This window comes from Oncorhynchus kisutch, linkage group LG17 (assembly GCF_002021735.2).
Source record: "Oncorhynchus kisutch isolate 150728-3 linkage group LG17, Okis_V2, whole genome shotgun sequence".
NCBI lineage: Eukaryota > Metazoa > Chordata > Actinopteri > Salmoniformes > Salmonidae > Oncorhynchus > Oncorhynchus kisutch.
Window position 1 is genome coordinate 71753153 of NC_034190.2, and position 17962 is coordinate 71771114.

At 41.4% G+C, this 17962-nt stretch overlaps 2 protein-coding genes across 15 annotated transcripts; one reads left to right on the forward strand and one right to left on the reverse strand.

The window, feature by feature from the left end:
* Positions 1–26: 26 nt before the first annotated feature.
* Positions 27–3772, reverse strand: LOC109908236 (uncharacterized). 10 transcript variants are annotated; one of them, XM_031794529.1, is made up of 14 exons: positions 3153–3348; positions 2778–2923; positions 2603–2666; positions 2425–2482; positions 2205–2310; positions 2029–2108; positions 1792–1874; positions 1685–1715; positions 1316–1422; positions 1148–1172; positions 957–1061; positions 683–811; positions 427–550; positions 27–284 (listed from the first exon to the last, which is right to left on the reverse strand). In XM_031794529.1, exons 1-14 carry the CDS (start codon positions 3328–3330, stop codon positions 120–122), a joined length of 1401 nt encoding a protein of 466 aa, XP_031650389.1. In that variant the 5' UTR covers positions 3331–3348; the 3' UTR covers positions 27–119. The 10 variants fall into 10 exon arrangements, with proteins under 10 accessions (XP_031650389.1, XP_020362403.1, XP_031650391.1 ...); XM_020506814.2 differs by having other exon boundaries at positions 1795–1874; positions 2778–2944; XM_031794531.1 differs by having other exon boundaries at positions 27–242; positions 2778–2944.
* LOC109908235 (homeodomain-interacting protein kinase 1-like) lies at positions 2615–17602 on the forward strand. Of its 5 annotated transcripts, none has more exons than XM_031794525.1 (18): positions 2768–2849; positions 4677–5437; positions 7081–7272; positions 7462–7643; positions 9452–9575; positions 9848–9967; positions 10473–10559; positions 11065–11246; positions 11684–11825; positions 12403–12607; positions 12899–13017; positions 13270–13398; positions 14329–14498; positions 14718–14855; positions 15067–15234; positions 15477–15688; positions 15808–15941; positions 16288–17602. In XM_031794525.1, the coding sequence occupies exons 2-18, from the start codon at positions 4679–4681 to the stop codon at positions 16681–16683; spliced, it is 3459 nt and encodes a 1152-aa protein (XP_031650385.1). In that variant the 5' UTR covers positions 2768–2849; positions 4677–4678; the 3' UTR covers positions 16684–17602. The 5 variants fall into 5 exon arrangements, with proteins under 5 accessions (XP_031650386.1, XP_031650385.1, XP_020362402.1 ...); XM_020506809.2 differs by lacking the exon at positions 2768–2849 and adding an exon at positions 4071–4375; XM_031794526.1 differs by lacking the exon at positions 13270–13398 and having other exon boundaries at positions 2615–2849.
* Positions 17603–17962: the final 360 nt, after the last annotated feature.

Genomic DNA, 17962 nt, shown 5'->3' on the forward strand with positions numbered 1-17962 from the left:
CTAACAATTACACAAGACTGATGTGTCCATATTTCTGAAACAAATTACATTTAATATAATTTAAACTAAAATAACAACCATTGGCTGGCAGCCCTCTGAGGATGACTTGAGTTTAAGAGTCAGGAGGCGTCATAAAAGGGCAGTTTGAGATACTGATACCAGTGCTTGAGTTGTCGGGGTAGGAGCTGGAAGACGTTCTCAGTGAGAAACATCAGAGCATCTTGCATGGCTGGTTGGAGAAGCTGATTCGATGGCAGAGAGAGAACAAGGAGACAAAATTTCTCCTATAAACAATAACAGGGTTTATTTTTTCACTAATGGTCAGGCTTACACCAATAATCCACAAACTCTGATACACTGACACAAGTGTTCAAAAATGAAATTTGCCATGAATCTATTCACTTCCAGAGAATTTGGAATGATTACCTTTGAGTAGGGCAACTTCTTGTGAGAGAAGTTGTGGAATTGGCCGATCTTCTGCAGGATGGTCCTGTACTCAAAGTCCCTGTCATCAGACAATTCTGAGACATCGCTCTTCAGGATTTCGTACCTAAGAAAAAAAATTCAAAGTAAACTAAAATACAACCAATGTCAACATTTACTGTATTTCACATGAATTTTCCCATGAACAAGTGACATAGTAGGCTACTGTACATGTTGGTAACATAGAACTGAAACTCGCCAAAATAAAAGCGCAGATTTTGGTTCCCTGAGCTCATGTTTTAGTGAGGAGAGCAGCATAGGTAGGCTTGTCTCCTTCCTTGAGGCCATCAATGCATCCAGGAGAGTCCTCATTCTCTCCTCTCTGTGTCTAAACAAAACAAATGAAACATACTGAGTCTATACTGTACATTTTTTCACTTGCATTTATGTTTTGATCAAACATTCTTTTTTTTTAATGCGAGGAAAAGTCTAACATTACACAGGCCTATATTGAAATCATTACAACCGCTTACATTTTCTTCTCAAACATGTCTGTCTCCATCTGATTGTTCATAGATCTCTGAATTTCGATGAACTTTGTTCTGACACGTTCCAGCATATCATGTCTGTTCTTTGGTCTGAAAAAAATATGTGAAGATTGAATATCTATATTCTACTCTCTCATGTTTCATTAATGTCTTAAACACTGGCCACTGATACTCACTCCTGAGGATCCTTCTCATATGTGGCTGTGGAAAGTAAATAGTCAATATCACTATTTCAATCTGACTTTCAGACCCAAGTAAACCGTTATATGCCGTTTATACTGAAGTGTCATTATATGGTCCTTATATATTTGTTATACTGCAAATCAAAATGGCTGTGTACTAACTGTTCTCATCCAAGAGCAGGTTCAGCCAAGGAGGTAGGTCCCCAGTTTCATTCTCTACCTCCTTTAGACCTGCCTTCCTTCTGAGTCCTAACTGGACAGGCTTACAACTGCAATGTTTTAAGGTGGAATTGACCATTAAACTTTAGTTAGCAAATACATTATTAATTAGGGATGGCAGGTAGCCTAGCGGTTAAGAGTATTGGGACAGTAACCGAAAGGTTGCTGGTGTGAATCCCTGAGCCGACTAGGTAAAACCATCTGCCGATGTGCCCTTGAGCAAGGCACTTAACCCTAGTTGCTCTGGGTAAGAGTGTCTGCTAAATTAAATATAGATTTTAACCAATGTACTGTATGTATTACATTTCTTACCCAGCAAACTTAGCGGAGGGTGATTTTGGCTCTGAAAAACAAAAACAAAAAACATTAAAAACAATGATAGTACCGGTATTCCCATGAAAATATGTGGACAATTTTACTGCCTTGGTCTTGGTGATTGATGAATGACTCCCACAAGTCTGGGTTGATGTTCATGTCCTCAGGTGCAAATGGAATCAGACACCTGACAACATAGAATCACATCTGAAATATTTAAATAAAAAATTGCTTTTATTTGAATGCAGTTAAATCAAGCAGGTTACCATAAACTAGCTATTTAAGTTTTGTAAGTCAATGGGTATTGTAAGAGGTGATATAAATGGATTTAGTTTGGTTACCTCTGAGAGTTCTTCAAAAGAATATTGGTTTTATCTGTGTCTTTCATGATGATGTTCACATACCCACTTGCAAGAGGCAACTTGGTGAGAAATACACAACTTTACTGTACAATTGTGTCATTTATTACAACAATGAATGAACACTAAATGTCACACACAAATAAAGCAAATCTCACCAGTGTTTTCAGGTCTCTATTCCTCATGTTGGTTAAGCCACAAAGTATCTTGTAGATCCACTGAAGCTTCTCTATTATGTGCTCGTCCCTCCTGAATTTGATCCTTCTGTATGAAACGTAAAATATGATATTGACGGCCCTGAAGGATGGTTGTAGCATAGCCATTTAAGAAAGTGTTGGTGCAATAAAAAATGTGATTTGTTAAAAATCTTTTACGCACCTTAATATTTCCTCTTCTGCTGGAGCATGCTGCTTTATTGACATGGTGCATTCTATATCTTTATCAGCAGGGGACAGGGGAAGCGAAGGGAAGAACATAGTTGTCAACAACACAAACAGTTGCTACTTTCTCCACTTGTAAAGGGACAGATATATTCCAAATGTTAGCATAGGCCTACCTGCAGCAATCTTGTCATTAGTAGATCTGGGTGAGGTTTTCTTTGGTAGGGGTGGAAGTCTATCCTATTAAATACAATAAATACAAAAACGTGATGTTACATTAAAACTGTTCCAAGCTTTTAACAGAGCTCGGAGATTGATAGGTAATTCCTATTGAGTAGGTAGTTAAAATACCTGGTCCCTCAAGCAAATTACCAAGGGACGACCTGTGTTCAAAGCTTGTCTCATGGAGGACATCTCTTTGAGGTACTGTTTCAGATGTAAAAACCCATTTTCAGTTTGTGCGGCCATGGAGGGTAGAGATCTGACATGGTCCTCCTCTAAAAGAAATGTAAACAAATCTATTTGGTGGAAAAAATTAGACTGTTTTTACAGGGCTTAACGTATCCCCTTTGCTAACTAACTACGTCACAGATTGTGTTATGCTAACCTGGCTAGCTAGCTTGCTTATTTTATGATGGTTTCACACAACTTCTCTTGAAGCAACTGAAATTAACATACGTTTACATTATTTTTGAAGTTGCTTAAACGTTGGTTAACGTTTTTTACCTTTGCTGTGGTGTGCTTTGTTATTTATATTATGGCTAATGCTAAATCTTCTCGACATCTCCAAGGCCACCATCTGAGCATGCGCGCGGCACAAACGAGATAAGACAGTACAGCATGAAGATAGGCAGAAACTGCATATCCGATATAAATCCTTTATCACACTTGTAAGCGATTTCATGGCGACGTTAGCTAGCTAAACCACATATAGTGTTAGTTATAAAAAATGTTTGGCTAAACTCATTTTGGGGCGGCAGGTAGCCTAGTGGTTAGAGCGTTGGACTAGTAACCGAAAGCTTGCAAAATCGAAACCCTGAACAAGACAGTTCCACTAGGCCGTCGTTGAAAATAAGAATTTGTTCTTAACTGACTTGTCTGCTAAAATTAAAATAAATTCGTAGAAACGAAACACGTAATTAAATATAACGGTTGTTTCGCGCAAAAAGGCGCATGTGCAGATCGTCAAATCAAAGGCACTCCTTCGATATAAAGTTGTTTTTGACGAAAATGAAAACGTGTCAGTTTGTCATTTCCACGAGGTTGGCATAATAACATGTTCAAATACTTAAGACATTGTATTGAATCTAGGTTGTGCCTTTTAGATTTAGAGAAAAGTAATAACTAAGGAATTCTCATTGATTTCTCCAACCCCTGCTTGGTCTGTTTCGCAAGCGTTCACGAAATTCTCACGATGTGAGAAGTACCACTCTGTGGCAGTACCATGGGTTCTATTTCCTCGTTCCTCCTAGTCAAATATTTCATTTGGTCTCTTAAAAAGTGTAGCTACCACAAACACCAAGCAGAGGCGGTGATGTTTCTTCTGATCTTTTCAATTATTGTTTCTGTTTAGTCTAAAATGTAATCCTGAGATTATTTTTAGGAGACTAACATTTTCACGCGCTTGTTTTCATTCCTTACGGTAATGCTGAAGCGCTTCTGGTGCTTAGGTATACGGTTGATTTTGTTATGGATTGATGGATGGGTCTATCCTGCTGTTTTTGTAGTCAGTTTGACATTTGCTATGTGCCTCTAAAATTATGTGATGTCGTGTGATATCCTCGTGTTGTTATTATGATGTCCCGGTTGATGTTTTGAGATCTCGAGGGGAGATCTGCATGAAGTTTGCATTAGCTGGAATCTTGGCTCTTATCTGCCTGCAACTAGCTAGCTATGAGGCTTGCTGTTTTGGGAAATCGATCGGACCCGCAAGACTAAACCAAACACAGGTGACGTTTACCTATGCAATATCTGTTATTTTCCAGTTGTTGACAAACAGTTATCCATAAGTGTCCTTAGCCTAGCTAGTTGCATTGTTCCGCACAACACAAAGCCTGGGCCCGTTGATAGCAGAACACTTTGATGAAACACTAACGTTAGCTAACGTTTGAGTTGTAGTGCTGCTAAAATGATTTGAACTGTTTGATCTATTACAACAATGTAAGATAGCTAGTTAACACCAGCTGTCAGTTTATGATGATAGAGAGGTAGCCAGCTTCCAGTAATCTCTTTGCCTCCCATTTTGTGTAGACATGGCTTCCCAGCTCCAGGTTTTCTCCTCTCCTTCAGTCTCCTCCAGCGCATACACTCGTACCAAGAAATTGAAAGTAGAGAACAGTGTGTGGGATGTGAGCGTCCAGGTGGGAGACAACAACTACACTTACTACCAGCAGCAGGGCCCCATCCAGGGAAATGGAAACACATCCTCCCCCTCTACATCAAGTTTCAACCCAGCATACAACTCCTCCAACTCCAACCAGGGGTATCCATCAATGGGGGGAGGCTCCCGGGAGCAGACAGTCGTACGGGCGGCAGACAGCACAGGCAGTGCCCGAGGACCCTCTTCATCTTCCTCCTCTTCTACCAGTCACCATGTCAAGGATGCTGCATCCTCCTCCCAGCCAGGGGACCTATACCACAAGCAGTACAGTAACAGCCTGAAGAGGAAAAGTGAGGAGGTGGACAGCAGTGACAGTGTTCAGATCCTGGAGGAGCTCTCTGCCCCTGTGCTCTCCAACCGCCCCGCCGCTGGTGGGGGGACCACCACAGCCCAGTCCATAGCACATTCCACCTCCACCACTAAGAGTAGTAACTCCCACAGTGAGGGAGACTACCAGCTAGTGCAGCATGAGATCCTGTGCTCTTTGTCTAACAGTTATGAGGTGCTGGAGTTCCTAGGGAGAGGTACTTTTGGCCAGGTGGCTAAATGCTGGAAGCGTGGCACCAATGAAATCGTGGCCATCAAGATCTTGAAGAATCATCCTTCATATGCCCGGCAAGGTCAAATTGAGGTTAGTGTCACTAAGCAGAAGTGACTTTCTTGTAAGCTTTAACCAGATAAATTAGTCTCTGGTCAGAGCTTCAATTGAATTTGAAAATTGTAGAGGTACCATGCATGTGTACATTTTGTGGAAGTTTGAGAAGGAGATGATATTAAAATAGTTGAACATATCTACAGTGCCTTCAGAAAGTATCCACACCCCTTGACTTTATCCACATTTTGTTGTTACAGCCTGAATTTAAAATTAATTTAATTTAGATGTTGTGTCACTGGCCTACACACAATACCCCATAATGTTAAAGTGGAATTATGTTTTCTGAAATGTTTACAAATTAATAAAAAATGAAAAGCTGAAATGTCTTGGGTCAATAACTATTCAGCCCCTTTGTTATGGCAAGCCTAAATATGTTCAGGAGTAAACGTTTGCTTAACAAGTAAGTTACATGGACATTCTGTGTGCAATAATAGTGTTTAACATGATTTTTTTAATGACTACCTCATCTCTATACCCCACACATACAATTATCTGTAGGATCCCTTAGTTGAGCAGTGAATTTCAAACACAGATTCAACCATATTTACCAGGGAGGTTTTTCAATGCCTTGCAAAGGGCACCTATTGGTAGATATATATATTTTTGTATTTAATTTTTTTTTAAACCAGTCATTGACTATCCCTTAACATGGTGAAGTTTTTAATTACACTTTGGATGGTGTATCAATATACCCAGTCACTACAAACATACAGGTGTCCTTCCTAACTCTGTTGCCGGAGAGGAAGGAAACTGAGGATGGATCAACATTGTAGTTACTTCATAATCCTAACTTAAATGACATATTGAAAACAAGGAAGCCTGTGCAGAATACAAATATTGCAAAACATGCATCCTGTTTACAATAAGGCACTAAATTAAAACTGCAAACATTATGTCCTGAATACAAAGTGTTTTGTTTGGGGCAGACACAACACATAAATCAGTACCGCTCTTCATATTTTCATGCATGGTGGTGGCTGCATCATGTTATGGGTATGCTTGTCATCGCAAGGAATAGGGAGTTTTTTTTAGGACAAAATGGATTGGAACTAAGCAAAAACAAAGTCCAAGAGGAAAACCTGGTTCAGTATACTTTCCAACAGATACTGGGAGACAAATTCACCTTTCAGCAGGACAATAACTTAAAACATAAGGCCAAATATACACTGGAGTTGCTTATCAAGATGACATTGAATGATCCTGAGTGGCCGAGTTACAGTTTTGACTTAAATCAGCTTGAAAATCTATGGCAAGACTTAAAAATGGCTATCTAGCAATGATCAACAACCAACTTGACAGAGCTTGAAGAATGTATAAAGAATAATGTGCAAATATTGTACAATCCAGGTGTGCAAAGCTCTTAAAAACGTACCCAGAAAGACTCACAGCTGTAAACGGTGACAGGGGTGTGAATACTTATGTAAATTAGATATTTCTGTATTTAATTTTCAATACATTTTCTAAAATGTAAAAAAAACATGTTTGAATTTGTCATTATCGGTTATTTTGTGTAGATGGTTGAGAAAAAAAAATCAAATCCGTTTTGAATTCAGGCTGTAACACAACTAAATGTGGAATGAATACTTTCTGAAGGCTCTGTATCTGCCATCGTCCTGCAGGTGAGTATCCTGAGCAGACTGAGCACAGAGAACGCAGACGAGTTCAACTTTGTGCGTTCCTACGAGTGTTTCCAACACAAGAACCACACCTGTCTCGTGTTTGAGATGTTGGAGCAGAATCTCTATGACTTTCTGAAGCACAGCAAGTTCAGCCCGCTTCTGCTCAAGTCAATCCGGCCTGTGCTGCAGCAGGTACGATACAGTACAATTAATAGTCTTGAACACTTTTTTAGTACTGCACAATACTACTATATGCAAAATAACACAATACACTGTACATATTGCATGTTACCCATATACACATATTGTACAGCCATATACATAATACATACATATATGTATATATATATATAGTTTTTACATTGCCATGTATGTCATCAGGTGGCCACGGCCCTGTTGAAGCTGAAGAGCCTGGGTCTAATCCATGCTGACCTGAAGCCTGAGAACATCATGCTGGTGGATCCTCTCAGACAGCCTTACAGGGTGAAGGTCATCGACTTCGGCTCCGCCAGCCACGTTTCTAAGGCAGTGTGTTCCACCTACCTACAGTCACGCTACTACCGGTGAGTGCCAGTCAGGGTTGGGGTCAATTTAATTTAGATTCGGTAAATTCAGGAAGTAAACGGAATATTCCAATAAGTAAAATCGGCATTGGAATTTCAATTTACTTATTGAATTGACTGAATAGAAATTTAATTGAGCCCAACCCTGGTGCATGTGTTGTTTTGTGACACAAGAGTCTCAGTAACCATGGATGTATTGCAGGCTCAATATTATGTACTCATGTTAACAACATGTCTAGTTTTTCAACCACTCCACAAATTTCTTGTTAGCAAACTAGTTTTGGCAAGTCGATTAGGACATTTACTTTGTGCATGACACAAGTAATTTTTCCAACAATTGTTTACAGACAGATTATTTCATTTATAATCCACTGTATCACAATTCCAGTGGGTCAGAAGTTGACTGTGCCTTTCAACAACTTTGAAAATTCCAGAAAATGGTGTCATGGCTTTAGCAGCCTCTGATAGGCTAATTGACATCATTTGAGTCAATTGGAGGTGTACCTGTGGATGTATTTCAAGGCCTACCTTCAAATTCAGTGCCTCTCTGCTTGACATGGGAAAATCTAAAGAAATCAGCTAAGACCTCAGAAAAAAAATGTGGACCTCCACAAGTCTGCTTCATCCATGGGAGCAATTTCCAAACGCCTGAAGGTACCACGTTCATCTGTACAAACACCATGGGACCACGCAGCCGTCATACCGCTCAGGAAGGAGACGCGTTCTGTCTCCTAGAGATGGAGATACTTTGTTGCGAAAAGTGCAAATCAATCCCAGAACAAAAGCAAAGGACCTTGTGAAGATGCTGGAGGAAACAGGTACAAAAGTATCTATATCCACAGTAAAATGAGTCCTATATCGACATAACCTGAAAGGCCGCTCAGCAAGGAAGAAGGCACTGCTCCTAAACCGCCATTAAAAAAAAAGCCAGACTACAGTTTGCAACTGCACATGGGGACAAAGATCGTACTTTTTGGAGAAATGTCCTCTGGTCTGATGAAACAATAATAGAACTGTTTGGCCATAATGACCATCGTTATGTTTGGAGGAAAAAGGGGGAGGCTTTCAAGCCGAAGAACACCATCCCAACCGTGAAGCACGGGGATGGCAGCATCATGTTGTGGGGGTACTTTGCTGCAGGAGGGACTGGTGCACTTCACAAAATATATGGCATCATGAGGAAAGGAAAATTATGTGGATATATTGAAGGAACATCTCAAGACATCAGTTAAAGTTAAAGCTTGGTCGCAAATGGGTCTTCCAAATGGACAATGACCCCAAGCATACTTCCGAAGTTGTGGCAAAATGGCTTAAGGACAACAAAGTCAAGGTATTTGAGTGGCCATCACAAAGCCCTGACCTCAATCATATAGAACATTTGTGGGCAGAACTGAAAAAGCATGTGCGAGCAAGGAGACCTACAGTACAAACCTGACTCTGTTACACCAGCTCTGTCAGGAGGAATGGGCCAAAATTCACCCAACTTATTGTGGGAAGCTTGTGGAAGGCTACCGAAATGTTTGACCCAAGTTAAACCATTTAAAGGCAATGCTACCAAATACTAATTGAGTGTATGTAAACTTCTGACCCACTGGGAATGTGATGAAAGAAATAAAAGCTGAAATAAATCATTCTCTCTACTATTATTCTGACATTTCACATTCTTAAAATAAAGTGGTGATCCTAACTGACCTAAGGCAGGGGATTTTTACTACTATTAAATGTCAGAAATTGTGAAAAACTGAGTATAAAGGTATTTGGCTAAGGTGTATGTAACCTTCCGACTTCAACTATATGTGTTGTTGCAGGGCGCCAGAGATCATCCTGGGCCTTCCCTTCTGTGAAGCTATAGATATGTGGTCTCTGGGCTGCGTCATTGCTGAACTGTTCTTGGGTTGGCCTCTTTATCCTGGTGCCTCAGAGTATGATCAGGTCAGCAGCACCTCTTCTACTTTTCTTGAAGACACGACATGTATTTGTTTCCTCCATTTTGTTGAAGTATCAGTCATACATGAAGTGGCTGGTTTTCCAGACACAGATTAAGTTTAGTCCTGAACTAAAGTGTGTTCAGTGGAGATTCCCATTTGAAGTGTTTTCTAGTCCAACACTAGGCTTAATCGGTGTCTGGGAAACTGGCCCTAAGTCTGTTTGTGACCAATCTCTGATTAACACTGTTGCTGTTACTTTTCTCTTGGCTTCATCAGATCCGGTACATCTCCCAGACCCAGGGCCTGCCTGCTGAATACCTCCTGAGTGAAGGCACCAAGTCCAGTCGCTTCTTTAACAGAGGCCCTGACTCCAGCTACCCCCTATGGAGGCTCAAGGTACAGTAGGTAACATATTAGGAATCAGAATGTTGATAATTACATGTTTATAGCTAATTATGTTTCAAGTTTTAAGTTTTTGTAGTTGTATGTACAGGATATACATGGTATATACCTTCAAACGAAATGCTTACTTGCAGGTTCCTTCTCGACAATGCAACAACAATAAGAAATAATACAAGATAAGAATACAAACATAAAGTAAATGGCTCAGTAGAATAGAATACATTTTTTTGCAAAAGTAAAATACAGAAGGCACATTTAATGTACAATATTTACACATGTATTAGAGAAAGGGGGGATTGAAGGGCTGGTGTTTAAATTGTTCAGGGCAAGTGTTTAAATTGTTCAGTATTCTCAATAGTGGATAAGAGTATGGTAGCGGCAATTGTGATGTGTGGGTGCATATTGATGAAATATCTTGTTCACTGATGTATATTGTACAGTACCTTTTAATAGTATTTTTTATTTTATTTTTTATTTAACGTTTTCTTTTTGTCTGTAGACTCCTTCAGAGCACGAGGCGGAGCTGGGGATAAAGTCAAAGGAGGCTCGGAAATACATCTTTAACTGTCTGGATGATATGATGCAGGTGAGGGTGACTAGGTCGCCATTCATTCTATAAATCCATTACTATTTTGTATTAGGCTATGCTTATAAATTGGTATGTTTCATCTCTCCAATTTATTTGATCTCTTCAGAGTAGACTTGGATGTTTAAAGATGCAATATGCAACTGTCATTCGGATTGAAAGCAAGTCTAAGAAGCTGTATATCTGTTCTATGCACTATTTCTATGCTTTCCGTTCTTAAGTTTAGTTTTTTGCGTCTTTTACTTTCTGCTTTGTACACCAGATTCAAATAGCTGAAAACAATATTTTTGGTTATGGAAAATATATTTCACAGCGTTTAAAAAATTAAATAATAATAATTAAAGACGGTACAATGATTCTCTACACTATGCTTGCTTGTTTTGTCACATAAAACTGAAATTAGTCTAATTTTAGCAACCAGGAAATGGTGGAGCGATTTCTGCATAGTGCATCTATAAATGTTTACATTTTAGTCATTTAGCAGACTTTCTGTATGTTGTGGCAGGTGAACATGACTAGTCTGGCGGGGACTGACATCCAGGCAGAGAAGGCGGACCGGAGAGAGTTTATTGACCTGCTGAAGAAGATGCTAACGCTGGACGCAGACAAACGCATCACCCCCATGAAGACCCTCAACCACACCTTCGTCACCATGACCCACCTGCTGCACTTCCCTCACAGCTCACAGTAAGTAGAGGATCATCAGGACTATCGTATTGTGGCATTTATGTCAAATTACATTTTATATCAATTGTTTGGCCTAAGAGCTCTTACACACGATAGCCCAGGATTAAGACAGCTTGGCAAATCTCCTTGTTTTTCTCTCGAGATAAAATGTGTCATCAAATCAAATGTATTTATAAATCCCTTTTTACATCAGCAGTCACAAAGTGCTGATACAGAAACCCAGCCTAAGACCCCAAACAGCAAGCAATGCAGATGTAGAAGCACGGTGGTTAGGAAAAACTCCCCAGAAAGACAGGAACCGAGGAAGAAACCTAGAGAGGAACCAGGCTCTGAGGTGTGGCCAGTCCTCTTCTGGCTGTGCCAGATGGATATTATAAGAGTATAGAGTACCTTGCTCCTTTAGATTCACATATGCCTTGATATTTCTTATTTTTCAGTGTGAAGTCGTGCTTCCAGAACATGGACATTTGCAAGCGAAGGGTCAACCCATTCGAGAGTGGAAAGAATCTGTTTTCTAGCAGCAACACCCCCAGTGGAGCTACAAACCTCACTGTTACATTTAGCAGCCAGCACAACCAGGTGAGAACTGTTGTGGAAATTACACAGGGACACTAAAAGTTCATCTTAAATGAATCATTATTGTCAGCACGCTGGAGGTTCCAACAAAGGTAATGCACCATAGTGGACGTCTGTCTGTCAGAAACTCAGACAAGTTACATTTGGATGATTTAGCATAACTAATTAATCATGACTGTTTTGTTTCATTCATGTGACCGACCAATACTGGGTCATGCATGTGACAGACCAATACCTCACTTCTTATAAGCTGAGACCTTGAAACTGAGATATCTTTCGTTCTCAAAACAAGGTCTGGGTGTACTGCCAAATTGCAGCTACTGATAGTGAGGATTCGTTCACTCAAGTCACTTGCATGAACACAGAAATTGGTTTATAGAACAGCACATGAATAGAACATAGAAATTACTTATAAGAAAAACACATTTTCATCACAGTACTAAGGATCTTGTTCCCCTTAAGCTAATATCTTTTATCATCAGACTTACTCAGCATGTCCTAGCATGAATATTTTACAGCACGTAAAGTGTGAAAGTAAAATGTGATGAATAGTTATTTCATGTTATCCACACCATGTCAGGTGGCGTCAACCGGTGGCCAGTCCCTGTCCCTGAGCAGCAACATCCCTCTGCTGAACTACCAGTCGGGACTGTATCAGCAGGCTACTATCAACATCCCAGGTCTCCACCAGCAAAGTGTCCCTCTGCAGACCAGACCCACCCAGCTGTGTGGCCAGGCAGAGCCTTTCCAGCAGACTCTCATAGTCTGCCCACCCACCATCCAGGGTGAGAACAGATGGGGCAGGGTTATAATGTTATAAGTATAGTTTGTTTGCCCCTCTTGCTGAACTCGAATGAAGACCAAATTCATGTCGCAGCTAAGTACATAGGTTGTAATGTGGGAGACCGCTTTCAGTGATACATGTTGTGTAGCCTTATGTGATGTAATAACACAAGAGGATCTGAACTTCATAATGTTGTCCAATTGTCCCTAGTTAGATGTAATGTCTGCAGTTTGCATCTGCAGAGCTGTATGCATGACATTGTAACTAATCTACTGCCTTCCTTTCTTCTTAGGCCTCCAGTCATCCGGTAAACACTCTGGGTTCCCAGTGAGGATGGATAACTCTGTTCCCATGGTACCCCAGAACCAGTCCACTCAGCCTCTGCATCTCCAGCCTGGAATGCTCACACAGGTACAGCAAGACTGAGTGCTGTATGACTACCCACCACAGCTTGACTCCATGTGTGTCCATTGAAATCCTATGAATAACCAGAGTAGTATTGACAGGATTCCTCACACCAAGGTGTTTAGCCTCCTTAACATCCTCTCCTTTCTTTGGGAATCAGTCTCCGACTGATTGGTGAAGGGATGTGGAGATCGGATTGACCTTCCCTGTCCATTTATCTAACCCCTACATCCCTCCCTCAAACCTCCTCCCCACCAGCAATCCTGCAATCCATTGATGGTAGCCACCCTGCAAGCCCCTGTGGCAGGAATGGCCCCTCTGTATTCACTGCCCCTGGGCTGTGGGGCTGGAAGGCCTGGCCTACTGGAACAGAGCCCCACCATGCTGGTAAAGCACTATCACTAATAGCCCGTTGCCCCTTTCTCCTCCGACACATGTCAGGGGTGGGCAGAGCATGGGACGCATGTACTGCTGCTAACTCTGGTCTGTGCTTATGCTTGCAGCATCTCATCTCTCCTTTTCTCTTCCCCTTCCAAAAAGAGAGATGTTGTATTATGATACAGAGACAGCTGCAGTTTCTGGAAGTCTTGCTGAAATGTAAATAGATTCAACCAAATGTAAATTTGCACTTCATCTCTTCAACCTTTGGAATCCCTGTTGATTCAAAATGTCAATGTTGTTGATTTGGTCCTGGAATCGTGCAGCAGACATTAGAAATACCATCTTAGAATGCTGCCCCTTGATTGTCTATCATGCTTCTCTTAACAGAATACTCTTGAGTTTCAGGTTTTAAACCACCTTCTCAGTTCCACAGAACTCTGTCTTCCAGGGCTTGAGCTTGGCTTGAGAGAATGAACAGTTGTTTCTTCTGCTAGTTGGAGTGCCGGTTTAATGGTGTTTTGAATTCAAACATATTTCCCTCAGCAGTAACTATTGAGGTTTTCTCTGTTCGGGTCATGCTTTGGAAGTCCGGGGAACAGAGAACAATCATAGAATGTTTTTCTTTCCCCTTTGAATTTGAGCTTGACTCAGTGGGGGCATGCTGAATGCCTATGGCTTTCCATGTATGACAGGAGCAGACACTGAATCATGTCTGTCTGCAAACTGCATGTGCTTGTCATGCCTCTTCCCAGTGGTTCTTGTAGAATCCACACCCAACCTGTAATGGTCTGACTCGTATTCACATGTAGCACAGCATTTTTCTATTTCCCTGAAAACAGACTGTTCAACTTGCTTTCATTGATCTCAGTATTAGTTGTTTTAGAAGCAAACCTAGAATAAATCACTTTGTTTGTTTTTGTCTGTGTGTGTGTACAGCAGGGCTGGCCAGCAGGCACCCAGCAGATCCTCATCCCCTCCACGTGGCAGCAGATGCCAGGTATGTCCCTCCACAACCCCAGCCAAACCCAGACTCTGGTCCCTGACTCTCCCATGGGAGCCCCCCTCTCTGGGGGAGACAGCTCAGGACAACAGGCCCCACACTGGAGGTGAGTACTGCAGTGCTGTCCCTCTGGGCACTAAGGCCATATCATTGTCCAAAGAGCAGAACGTTAGAGGAATTGCAGAGGAAGCCCTAATTTGATATTTTCTGACATTATTTTGTATCTAGGTTACAGTATGTGGAGACGTTAGATGGTTCAGATAATATTGTGTTGTACTGATTCAGATATGCTAGGGAAGCTAATTACAAGTTGTTGTCATACCAGGGGTCGTCATGGCAGTCATTACCATGGCATCAAACAGCAGGACCATACACTGGGGCGTCATGCACCTGCGGCCCAGTTCCAAGCAAGATCTCAGCAGGGGAAAAGGTCTAAGGCTCGACATGCCGACAGTAGGGCCAGGTAAATTTCAACCCAATGGTCAGGTACAATAATACACACTTTATTCATACTCTTGTATACCGTATGGTTCTCTTCCTCATTAGGTATGGGATTTCTATGAATCAGTGAGAGCTTTATGATTGAGGACTTTCAGATCAACACAAACTTTTTTAAAGCACATTGAAACATCTCAATATACTTTCCTGTTAAAATGACATTTGTCCCTTTGCAGGCCTGTGTTGTCTCTGCAGACAGCCACCCCTATGGTCCACAACACACCACTGCCTGCCTTGAGTGGTGATCCAATTATCATCTCTGATACTCCCAGCCCTGCTGTCAGCATTATCACTATCCATAGTGACACAGAGGACGAGGATGACGGGAAGTTCCCTGCTGCCAGGTGAGGTTACATCCTGTGTATTCTAATGTATCCACCTAATGTGTGAATGAATGAGAGACAATGGAGATACGCTGCTGTTTTGTTAAGTAGCTGAAACCAGCACCCTGGATGACCCTGGCTTTAGTCTCAATCCCTCGGGTGCGTGTGTCTGTGTGTCTCAAGGGGTTGGGTTGAAAGCAAAAGAGGAATTTTTGTGTTCTAAAAAGAAAACGATAAAGTTTTCTTCCTCTTTTCTGTCACAGCTCTGGTGCTAACCAGCGGGCCAACGTGATTAGCTGTGTGACAGTCCACGACTCACATGACTCTGACTCGTCCACCAGCAGTCCCCTGAGCCCCAAGGGCCTGGCCAACAGCTCTTCCTCGTCCCAGACCTCCCACTCCTTCTCCAAGTCTCTAGCCATCATCCTGCCCTTAGTGAAGACCCAGTCTGGGGAGAGCAGAGTACAAAAAACAGGTTGGCGTGGTAACACACCTCCAGTCTAGTGTCCCCCCTACTATTGTATAGGTGGAGCTGCCCACCTCCTTAGTTTTGTTGCCTTTCACCTTAAATAATTTGATTTTATTGATTTTTAGATCAACCTGCTAATGTCTCTGGTAAATCCAAGAAGGGGACAGCTCAGCAGTCCAGCAGGGCAGGAAGGACCTCCAGCTCTGATCGCAACCAGAGTGCCACAACTAGCAGATCCCAACCACTCAACCTGAGTCAGGTAAGGGTATATGGTTGATCTCAATTGTCATGTCTCAGGGTTTTTATTTAAAATCTAGAATGTGAATGAAGGTAAGGTGTATATGGGGTGGCAGGTAGCCTAGTGGTTAATAGCGTTGGGCCAGTAACCAAAAGGTTGCTAGATCGAATCCCCGAGCTGACAAGGTAAAAATCTGTCGTTCTGCCCCTGAACAAGGCAGTTAACCCACTGTTCCTAGGCCGTCATTGAAAATAAGAATTTGTTCTTAACTGACTTGCCTAGTTAAAGAAAGATTAAATTTAATACAAATTTAAATGTAAAATGTGAATGAAGTGATATAAATTGTAGCCAATGTTTTCCTCTCCAGGTACAGCAGTCTGTGATGTCATCATCACAAGACAGAACAGGAGGCAACAACAGCTCCTTGCCCCGTCAGACCACTTACCCTCCTCCCATCTCCTCTAACTCCTCTTACCGCCTGCACGAGGCTGCCTCCATCTTCACCTCTACCCCGAACCTGTACGCCTACCCTGCCTCTGCCGCCCTGGCCTCTGTCTCCCAGGCCGTGGACCAGCTCCATGCCGGCGGCTCTTCTCGACATGCCCGGCCCAATGGGCCCTACTCCTCCCTGGGGCTCCTACATGCCCAGGGACAGTACCACCACCAGCAGCAGCTGGCGGCCCAGCCTTACCCCGTTCCCCGATCCAGCGCGGCAGCCTACCAGCTAAGCCAAAGGAAGCTCAGTCAGTACCCCTACCTGTGAAGAATAGAAGCTGCCTGAGACAGAACCATAGAAATATAATCTGTGGACAGATCAGCTCTCTAGCCCAGCGGAAGACCAAATGGAGACCAAGATTATAAAGGTGCCCAACTGCACAAGTATAGCACTGGGACAATGATTTGTCATGTTTTTTAAATGTGCAATTTATTAAGACCTTGTTTAAAATTTTAACAGCTTTGTTGGCAATTTCCTGATTTCAGAGACGGTTTTAACGTGGTAAATATGGGTTTTTTCCCTTTCGCTTTTTTCCCCGTTACTTAAATTAAGCACACTTATGTTAACAAAAAGTATTTAGACATTTCTTCTATGTAAAGCCAGTATTTCGTTTTTTAATATCTTTGTTTTTAGAATAATAAGCTTATAATAGCCTACCTGTCAAAAGCACTAACCATTTGTGTCCTTTATGCCATTATGACAATTTATTTCCATTGTTATTTTCATCATGTTCATCATGTACTTCTGCTAATCAAATTGTATATTATAATGTACCTTTTATTCATTTCTTTTGTGTCTATACATTGCAAATGACCCTGAACAGAGTTGGTCTCTGTTATAAATGTTTTGTGTTTATGTTTGTTAAAAAATACAGATGAAATTTGTTGACAAAATCACCTTATCTGAAACTTCTGACATTGCCGTTTGCAAACATGAATCTTTTGTGTTTTTCTCCAGCCTGTCACTGAGGCGCTTGTCAAAGGCCCTTGACTTTGAAAGTGCTGCTCACATATTCCACACATCACATTAATAATCTCATCACCACTTTAAGCGAGTTGATAGAGTTGATGGTTTTGGTGACATGATGGTCGTTCATACAATCATACTATTGTAATGTGAAGTGCTACATAGAACAGACAGTACACCTTAATCATCATATAGGCAATAAAATGGTTTTTAAGATGTATACTGTGGTACTGTATTTTTGCAAAAGATCTATAATGCTTTTTGTTAATAAGCTAAATATAACAGAATATATACTTTCATACAAAACAAATCTATAGAATGAAGCGGATACTTCTATTTGTGTTTGGTTGGCCCTGGCTGATCCGGCTTGCTCACATCCTCCCAAATGGCGATCAGATCGGCTAGGAATGTCAATGATAAATTGATTCCTTTCATTCTTGCTATGTTCCAAGAAACAATAGAAAAGGGGGAGTTACCGGCTTCCTTAAAGCAAGGTGTAATTACTTTGATTCCCAAACCTAATAAGGATAGTCTTTATATAGACAACTGGAGACCTGTTGAATAATAGCCTGTTGAATAA

Excerpts from the sequence above, each read along its gene's own strand:
- LOC109908235 (XM_031794525.1), top strand. The coding sequence starts at position 4,679 with ATGGCTTCCCAGCTCCAGGTTTTCTCCTCTCCTTCAGTCTCCTCCAGC. Across the intron at positions 13,399-14,328 it reads AACAGAGCCCCACCATGCTG|CAGGGCTGGCCAGCAGGCAC; the intron begins GTAAAGCACTAT and ends GTGTGTGTACAG. Across the intron at positions 14,856-15,066 it reads CATGCCGACAGTAGGGCCAG|GCCTGTGTTGTCTCTGCAGA; the intron begins GTAAATTTCAAC and ends GTCCCTTTGCAG.
- LOC109908236 (XM_031794528.1), bottom strand. The coding sequence starts at position 3,330 with ATGAAATCGCTTACAAGTGTGATAAAGGATTTATATCGGATATGCAGT. Across the intron at positions 2,945-3,152 it reads CAAAGCACACCACAGCAAAG|ATTTGTTTACATTTCTTTTA; the intron begins GTAAAAAACGTT and ends TCCACCAAATAG. Across the intron at positions 1,423-1,684 it reads CCCTCCGCTAAGTTTGCTGG|TTGTAAGCCTGTCCAGTTAG; the intron begins GTAAGAAATGTA and ends AAAACATTGCAG.